The sequence below is a fragment of the Trachurus trachurus genome, assembly GCF_905171665.1.
Source record: "Trachurus trachurus genome assembly, chromosome: 6".
Classification (NCBI taxonomy): domain Eukaryota; kingdom Metazoa; phylum Chordata; class Actinopteri; order Carangiformes; family Carangidae; genus Trachurus; species Trachurus trachurus.
Window position 1 is genome coordinate 20202972 of NC_139897.1, and position 8994 is coordinate 20211965.

The 8994-nt window shown below is 41.7% G+C and overlaps 2 protein-coding genes across 2 annotated transcripts; one reads left to right on the forward strand and one right to left on the reverse strand.

The window, feature by feature from the left end:
* The first annotated feature begins 302 nt into the window (after positions 1–302).
* tmem17 (transmembrane protein 17) lies at positions 303–1813 on the forward strand. Its single transcript, XM_083974101.1, has 5 exons — positions 303–474; positions 659–762; positions 1087–1200; positions 1331–1474; positions 1656–1813. The coding sequence occupies exons 1-5, from the start codon at positions 360–362 to the stop codon at positions 1731–1733; spliced, it is 555 nt and encodes a 184-aa protein (XP_083830227.1). The 5' UTR covers positions 303–359; the 3' UTR covers positions 1734–1813.
* A 556-nt stretch (positions 1814–2369) lies between these two features.
* On the reverse strand, positions 2370–8961 carry agbl2 (AGBL carboxypeptidase 2; the record flags this gene model as incomplete). The annotated part of the gene is made up of 17 exons (XM_083973547.1): positions 2370–2395; positions 3140–3327; positions 3422–3621; positions 4439–4549; positions 4709–4778; positions 4887–4999; positions 5163–5263; positions 5339–5465; positions 5652–5811; positions 5977–6119; positions 6290–6688; positions 6839–7094; positions 7203–7353; positions 7683–7790; positions 8013–8186; positions 8522–8651; positions 8956–8961. 17 exons carry the CDS (start codon positions 8959–8961, stop codon positions 2370–2372), a joined length of 2463 nt encoding a protein of 820 aa, XP_083829673.1.
* Positions 8962–8994: the final 33 nt, after the last annotated feature.

An 8994-nucleotide genomic window follows, 5' to 3' on the forward strand; every position in this document is an offset into this window, starting at 1 on the left:
CTACGACTAACTTTCGTTTTCTGTGAAAGCTGGGGTAGGAGGAGTGGCATCTCTTACTCTGTTAACGTTCATGGAGCCAAATAAAACTCACACAACTTACCCGACACCACATTTTTAAATGCACAGAGAGCGTGTGCCACCTCCTAAAATATGTTTGTGTAACGCTGTATCACAATTAAACTTTTTAAGGGACAGGAATCAAGAGGACGATTTGCCTCACGAGATTTGAGCGGAACGCGAGATTTCTTTGGTAACCATGGATACGACGGCGGTGGTCGGTATGTTTGCTGTGAGGAAGAAGAGGAGGAGAGTCGGTCGGTGGTGTGTGTTTCCTGTGGGGATGTTTGTGATTTTACACGATGGACCTTCCGGAGACGCTCAGAAGACGTTTAGAAGATTTCTCCCGGAATGTGTTATTCGACCAGAGTCGGACTGGACCTTTCTCCAAGGAGAATAACACATTTTTACCACAGGGTGAGTAACGTTACAGTTCAGCTCAACGAGCAGCTCAACGTTATGGACGAGTTAGCTTTCATGTTTATGTTGCTAACCAGCGACAGGGTCGACCGTACGAGGCTCTAAAAGGTGGTTTTGCGGCAGCTGTTGCTTAAATCCAGCTATTTATGTGTTGCTCTGTGGTTTGTTTGTTTGTTTTCAGACAAGCGGGTTTTGTCAAGTCTCCACCTCCAGATGTCTCTGTACTTCAACATGTGGTTCTTCCCCTTGTGGTGGATCAGTGAAATTGTAATGCTGCACCTCAAGGTAAGGCTAAATGTGTCACAGGAGGTTTGGTTATGTGAAATACTGCTGGACAATGTAAAAAAAAAACAAAAAAAAAACGAGTTATTTGGAGAAGTAGATAATTAATCTACTCACATTAGGTCAGGACAGACTTGCAATACAGGGCTGATCCTATGGTAAAAGGTAGTACAAGTACGGTAAAACTCTACAGATAGAGCAGGGTGTATACTATATAATAATGCACTTATGCATATGCACAAATTATGCCACCGTCCTTACAATATTACATTAATTAAATTCAGTTCATTCAACTGCATTGTTGTGACTGTGTGTGATCTCTTCCAGTATCCCGCCTTGCCGGACTACTACAAGTTCATCCTCGTGACTGTTCTCATCGTGATGACTCTGATTGAGGCCATCAGACTTTATCTCGGTTACACTGGGAACCTGCAAGAAAAGGTTGGGCATCACACATATAACAATATAGTGTGATATATTTGATGTAGAAACACAACACACACACAAAACAAGAGGTCATTAATTCCAGTGACTACAAAACCATCATGCCATGCTTTTTTGTGTGTGGAAGGTCCCAGAGTTGGCTGGATTTTGGCTCTTGAGCATCCTGCTGCAGTTTCCACTGATCCTGTTCCAGCTCTTTAATGAAGCCATTCTCATACAGCCCCTGGAGAGAGGGGTTCACATAGTCCTTGCTATATTCATACTTACACAGGTATTTATTTTTTAAATTTTTTTTTACATTCCTCCTAAATACTGACTGGTGTAGTTCGTAGTGCATGTATTAACATTTTGGTGGACTACATTACACTTTCATTATTTGGTAATCATTAAAGATTGAATCTAACCCTAACCTTTTTAAAAAAAAATGACGTTTCTTTCCCTGAATGACCCAGGCTCTCTCTGGTTTTGTGGCTCTACGTGACATGGTCAGACACACCCAAACCCAGTTTCATCTCAGACAGTTTGACTGAACCTGGACCCGAACCCACACCAGAACATATCCATACCTGATATTCTTACCCAGTGTCTTACCCAGTGTCAGATGCCAACAACAAACAGTTTGTGTCACTTTTTATGTTGAGTGTAGGACATGGCTGCCCTCAACTTATTATTAAAGAGAAAAATGTTTGACCATATTTATTTTTGTATTTTTGGACATGATATTTCATGGGATTGTATTGTTGTTTTTATAGAGTTGCAATAAATTACATTTATATAACATAGCCCTTGTGTCATTTATCAGGCATCTTATGTACTGCATCTTGGACTGTGGTGGTGTACTTTGAACAGTTTTATCATCCATAAATCTTGTCCTTACCAATATCAAAACTAAGGAGAAAACACATTAGGACTGTGACTGAAAATATAACTGATTATAAAAAATGAGTTTTGAATGACTTCATATTACGTTTATTAAAAGAGTATATAATATTAATTATAAGACAGAGACCACCCCTGGATCGTACCTACTGGACTTTCTCTCCTCTGTCAATACGATAAAAGTCCGACCCATGTCATGAAATCTGTGTCAGTGAGGAAACAGCAGCATTATTCAAGTATATTCTCACACCTGCTTAAGTTTTAGCAAAATATATATTTCCCGACACTCATGAGTGGAGCTTCACATCACCAGCTGGAGAACAGAGAATAAAAATCATCCTATTAGATCCCAGATCAAAATATTGTGCTCTACAGTGGGGCAGATTGTGATGTTCTTGTGATCATTGCCTCTTGTCCATCCGTGTTTGTTTGGCTTTTTCTACCAGAGTGATGGTGCCTGATGTCCTTTGCCTTGAGCCTCCTGAGGGAACCACCCTGTGAATGTGGTAGTTCCACCGTCATTAAGCCAGAAGTCTTTGACAGAGGGGGTAAAACACCAACATGCTTCTTGTCTTCCCAAGTCTCATTGTGTAGTCTGAGGAAATTGAAAAAGGATAAAGAGCTCAGAAGACCTTCAAAAGGACATTAAAATTAGGTTAAAAGCTAATGCTTGTTTACTCATCATCGTAAAGAATGTCTTGTTATCATAAATGTTTAACATCAGGGCTTGTGTTCCAAACATTGAACTGCAATGGCAACTTGAGCTTTTAACAGAGAAGAGAGAGGGTGCTCAAGAGGATTTAAAAATGGATAAACCTGTTTCCTTCTTGGTTGGGGGCCCTCAGCGCAGGCACAAATAAAGTGCTGCGTAGTGCAGTGTCTCTCAGGTGGACGTCAGGAGCGAGCTCTCTCTGGTTCTGCTCTCCAAGTGGTACACATCTCACCAGCGATAACCCCACTGAATAAATAGCAAGATTGGGTAGAGAAGCGGTGAAGTTACTGACAAGTTAGAAAAAAACACATGTTCTCATTATGTATATGAATATCAAAGAACTACCTTCCAAGGGATCAATTTGCTGTTCCTCATTCTGCCGTTTGGTCTTGGTTGTGTCTGCGTGTTCTGAGACCCGTAAAGAATTTCTGTCTCTGTAAACGTGCCGACTGTTGAGACTGTCATTAGCGATACTTGACAGCAGGCGCTTTGATGGAAGAACGTCTGGAACCATCTTAAAACACAAGGATGACCTACCATAGATTGATTTAATGAATATTAGTGAATCTCCCCACACCTACTATTATATTATTTAAAAAAAATATATCAATTTACTGTGATGTTTACCTGTGGGACCTTGAAAAAGAATTTGAGGAAGGCTTGAGTTGACCTCCGTAGGAGACGAAGGGTTGTCGGGGATGGTGGTGCTGGTGGTGGCTGGGATGTATGAGATTTGGTGAGGGTGGAATAAGAGCACTCAGGTGCAACAGTTGAGATGAGCATCTCCATTGTCCTGTATCCATCCCCTGGTCACCTGTGAAAGCAAAAAAATAAACACACACACACGCACACACACACACACACACACACACACACACACACACACAGTTCACTAAAACACAAGATCTCTCCTAATCGATCAAAGGATGAAGCATTCATAGCTTTGCCTCCAGGAAACCACCTGCATGTTGGACATGTAAATACTTCCAATATGAAGGCAAAAGGCAACATGATGAACCTTACAAAATATGACACTAATGATACTGGGGATATAAGGGTATTTTTTTTAGACGGGCTGAACCTCCAATAAAAACCAAAAATTTTTACCTATCTGATGTAGCCCAGCTGTGTGTTTGCTCAGATGCGGACAATTGCAAGTCATGTTTTCCAGAGGGTCATCCTAAAAAATGTCAAATATCACAAAAGCAAAGTCAAATTACAGGTTGTGTTTCTTGAAGCATTACAAGAAGTATCAAATGAATTCATTCAGTCTGGATTATCTGGTTCATCTTTACCTTGACAGGCTCACAGCCCTGCCACAGAGTCACCTGAGCCCCAGAGTGAGTGGTGGAAGGAGGGGTCACAGCTTTTTTTATCAGACCATTTGCCTTCGAGAAGAAAGAAATATAAGTGGGTACATGTCGGGAAATGTCACTTCTTTGTCTGGCTGCCTCTCAACACATTCACACTATCTGTACTTCATACCTGCCATTTTCTCCGGTGCCTCCCAACAGGCCTCTCTGGGATGTTCTCTTTAACTTTCTCATGTGGCAGCCTGGATTCCTGCAAAGACCGCTCAGTAATCAGTCTTGTTTGACAGCAGACAAGAGTATGCATTCATCAACGGGCCATTGAGTCTCTTACAATAGTTTTGATGCTGCTTTGCAAAGCCTTTGGATCTGTGTTCTTTGCTCTGAGTCTGTTCCTCTCTTTATGACTCTTTAGGCACTTCTTTTTCTTCTTCACTGGAGTTTGCTTTGGAGGAGAGTGACAGTGTGTTGTAAACTGATTTTCACACAAGATACAGTTGTGATATTAACCTTAATCAAACACCCACCATCAACTCAAGGTGACGACAATACTACATCTGCTGTTGTAATAAAGCACTAGTGTGAAACTGAACTCACAGCATACCTGTGTTTGTGGCTGGTTCAACAAATGTGCCGGGAGTCCATCTGAATCTGAACTATTTGATCCGCCAGTGCTGTGAAAGCAAAAATATTCACATTCAAGCTAAATGAGAGCACATTTTATATTAACGCCATTATGTCCAAGTATAAATAATACCAAGAATAGTAAATTACGAGATCACCTGGTTTCCAGGTCAGACATGGAGAAGTTGAAGTCAGTGGCCAGATCTTTGCCCAGCCTCTCGCTGACCTCTTTTCTTAGCATTGCTCCCAGCTCTGTCAGACAGTAACTGGTCTGAGATAAGAAGAACAGAGGAAACATTAGAAAACAATAGCACACACAAGTAAATTTAAATTTCTGTCACAAAATTGAAGCCTTAAACACCAGTATAGGTATATTTTAGTGAAGGATGGAGTCTACATATCTCTAAAGGCCATGAGGCTTCATCATCCCACACCTTTGTTGGATCGGGGTCGCAGTAGTCCAGCAGGGTGTCACAAAAATAAAAGCCCAGGGACTTCAGGTCTCTTGTGGTAAAATGTGTTCCTTTCCTGTCACCTAACAGTTAAACATGTTAATCATCATATAAAAACACATGAAAGAAAACACATATTCAGGAAATGATAACTTTACCCAAAGTGGAGCCTCCAAAGGTGGCCTCCATAGTGTAGCTGTTTTTGATGCCAAGTCTCCACATTACGATTCGTCCTGTTCCCTCTTTGCTCTTCTGCACTCTGAATTTACAACTCTTGAAGGAGAACTGAGGAAGATAGGATAGTTTAGATGTGACACACGAATGTTAAATATACATAAATGAATAACAAGGACCAGACACTGTAAATACAGAAATGCACGTCTAACATTTTAATAAAAATGTTTGAGGGTCATATATAATTCAGACTAATATAGGTTTTATTTAATTTTTTTTAAATAACACTGACTTTACCTTGTTACTGGCATTTTTGCTCATCATTAGTGGAAAGACTCTCTCATGGAGTTTAAGAGACACATCACCTTGGTTGTTACAACCGTACATGAAAACATTGTTTTTGCGGTTGTGGCCATGAAAGTCACAGTAAAGAACTACATCCATCTCAGCCGTCAGCCTGGGGAAAATATGAAATAATTTTGTTGTAGGTTGTGATTTGTCAACTTTCCAAACATACAAAATGTAGGAGAGAGAAGAAAAAAAAGATATTGTAAGCACTATAGGTTATTATGAAACCACTCTCAAACTCTGATCTTGTGTTATTCTATGCATACGTCCTTACCTTTCCACAAAGTTTCGGGTGTGCCACACGCAGGGAAAGGAATCTCTGAGCAATGTTTTGTAATTTCTGTTGAGGTCCCTTCCTGCCAGGGAGCAGCGGTAATTTCCCACCACCACACCATCAGGGTTCAGCATCGGCACCACCTGTAGCACATTAGAAAAACACTTTGTTTGATAGCAGTACAATTACAACCCAACCTCATAGGTCTGTCCATTCACCATCTGATTTATAAATTACTATTCAGACAAGGTATTGGAGTAATGATCATGATAATAATGCAGATGAGAGACTAAAAGAGCTTGAGGTTCCTCGCCTTGAAGACAAAAGTGTCCCTAAGTAGCTGAGCATCTTCCGAGTCCCCAAGCAGAAAGTCCAACAACCCCTCCATCATCCAGGACCCGTTGGTTTCTCCAGGGTGCACTCTGGCAGTCACCACCACGGCCTTCTTCCTCCTGCCCTCCACCCTGCCGACCCCCTGGGACGTTATTGTCACCACATACACAGCATTCCCAGCGAGGCTGTGGCACAGCACTCGTAGTTTACAGTACGACGCTACCACAGGATTGGAAGAAATGCGCTTGAGGTAGCGCTGCAGGTGTGAATAGGTGTAGGGGTAGCAGTGGGCCAGATAGCAGGTGTCTGAGTCATAAGGGAACTGGAGAGTCCAGGTGAGCGAGTACAGGGTGATGGTGTCGTTGTTGTCCTTTGTATTCTAAATAGAGACAAAATACATTTTTATTACAATGGGGCATCTCAAGCTTGATGATTGAACACTAAAGAAAGAGACGAGTAGATTATGGTGCACTGACTAAAGCCAGTCAAAATGCTAATATTGACTGGCTTGTCCAATATGTAAACCTACCTGATTGTTGTTACGGTAGTATTTGATGTTGGAGCCGGTGCGTTGCCATCCAGTGCCTTTCTCCTTGGCAGCCCTCTCAGAGTAGAGGAGTGGTTTCATACCCAGGGAATACAGGCTGCTGCTCTTCATCAAGTTCATGATAGTGAAGCGGTAGGTGATTCCAGCCTTCATGTTCCTCACCCTGAAGTAGAACCACTGTGTGTGCTTTCTGGTGTACATGTCTGTCTGCAAGGTGAGCTCATAATCGTAGACACCCCTGAAGAGGGAGGAAATAAGAGTGGAAACAGGGAAACAGTGTAACTTCACTTGGAACTACAGGGATGAATATACAATAGTTGAAATGCTGTGGCAACAACACACTCACACTTGCACAGCTTTCTGAAGGTTCCCACTCTCAAAGCGAGACTCAAACTCAAGGGTGAAGTCTGTCTGGTTGATGTCATAAGATGTGGCACTCTTAATGGGGCCCCTGCTCCCTCCAACACGAGAGCAGGTGAAAAAGGGGCGCTTAGTGGCTAAAAGGAGTGACAGCAGCAGGAAAAGAGTGATCATAAAACTTGGATTGTTTTCAGGCAGTGGTGGCAGGGTGTAACATGTTTATCAAGAAAACTATTACAGTAGCTCATATCTGGATTAACACTGGTGAGGATGGCCCACTACAACTCCCATGAGACTCTACATTAACTAAAGAGTAAGACTTGGATTACACAGCACTTACAGATAGGTATGGTGATGCCAATATGAAATCCACATCTTGAGCCATAAAGCCCTTAGGTTGTGTTTGTTCTCACAAAATACAGCTACGGGTAAACAAATTCAAACAGTGTTTGGGGTCTAAAGTTACCATGGTCAATGCAGTACACCACTTTGCCTCGCTCCTCTCCTGCTGGCATCGGTGTCCTCTCATGTCCTGTTGCCTGATAAAAAGGCTCTGGCTCTGGGGGGTCCCACTCTAAAACACAAACTCTCTCTGTATTGTTACACTGCCGGAAATAGGACATGGAAAGTTTTAGATGTAGTTTAATTCATTGTTTCCATTCGTTACTTTTTAAAATTATTATTTATTTACAATTTTTGACTCATTACCAGCACGTGGGCTGATTAACACGGCTGAAAAGCCTTTTTTTTGCACTTCAGAAACACAGTTGGCTACAAAAAGGAATAGGAAAATTACCTATGTGATGGATAACGTCAGTGACAACCTCACACTCTATGGGCCAACGGGGGCGGGAGATGGATGGAAAGTTAACCAGGTCCAACGGTGCCCTGAGACTCAAAATTGGTCTGCCACCATCAAAATCTATGAGCAGCTGCCTGGTCCGCAGAGTCTGGGTCAGGTTTATGGACACTGAAGGGGAATATGAATCACACCCTGAATATCTGTCCTCCATCCTCCTGCTCTTCTGGTGGTACACACTGGTCTGGATATGCATTTTTCATCAGGTCTGGCTGATTACCTCATCCAGACCGAACAAGCTAAAAAGGGATTATACTGCACCTAATTGCCTTTATTATCTCATTCACAAAAGAGCTCTTGTTTAATATATAATGATCTAGTAGAATTAGGGATGAGACCCCACATATCCATTCAGCGTTGACCAGGTCTTACTTTGCACAGTCTCCTGTCACCAGTATGGTTACATACATATATTCTACATACAAATGTTGTGTAAAATAACTTACACTGCCTCTTCCCTGCTAATTCTTCCTCATCTTCTTCGGTGTTGGAGTCATTAGTGTCTGATTTGTCCAAATGAAGGGTATTCCACCAATTCCTGATGGCAGACATGGCCTTTGTTGATGTTTTCTCTACCTAATTGGGAGAATTGCAGTCATCACCAGTGTTGTATCCTTATTACCAAACTGAACCAACAGTGTACTGGTTCAATTCCAGTATCAGTAAAAGACAGATGAATTAGTTTGTTCTCATCATAAACCAATGGGGACTTCTAAACAAAATTATGAATCTGGCTTTGCTCTTTATACAGCCTTACAGCTGATGGTGATATATTATATTTTATAGCAATACACAACACTTGAAATCATGCCAGGAGACGACATTAAAACAAACATACTACAAACTTAGATGGGGTATTACTCACGGGGGAATCTCTTACAGGCATCTTCACCCGTCTTTCTGCTAAAAGAAAACTCAA

Coding starts and splice junctions, on each gene's coding strand:
- tmem17 (XM_083974101.1), top strand. CDS start 360: ATGGACCTTCCGGAGACGCTCAGAAGACGTTTAGAAGATTTCTCCCGG. Junction 763..1,086: donor TTGTAATGCTGCACCTCAAG/GTAAGGCTAAAT, acceptor GATCTCTTCCAG/TATCCCGCCTTGCCGGACTA. Junction 1,201..1,330: donor CTGGGAACCTGCAAGAAAAG/GTTGGGCATCAC, acceptor TGTGTGTGGAAG/GTCCCAGAGTTGGCTGGATT.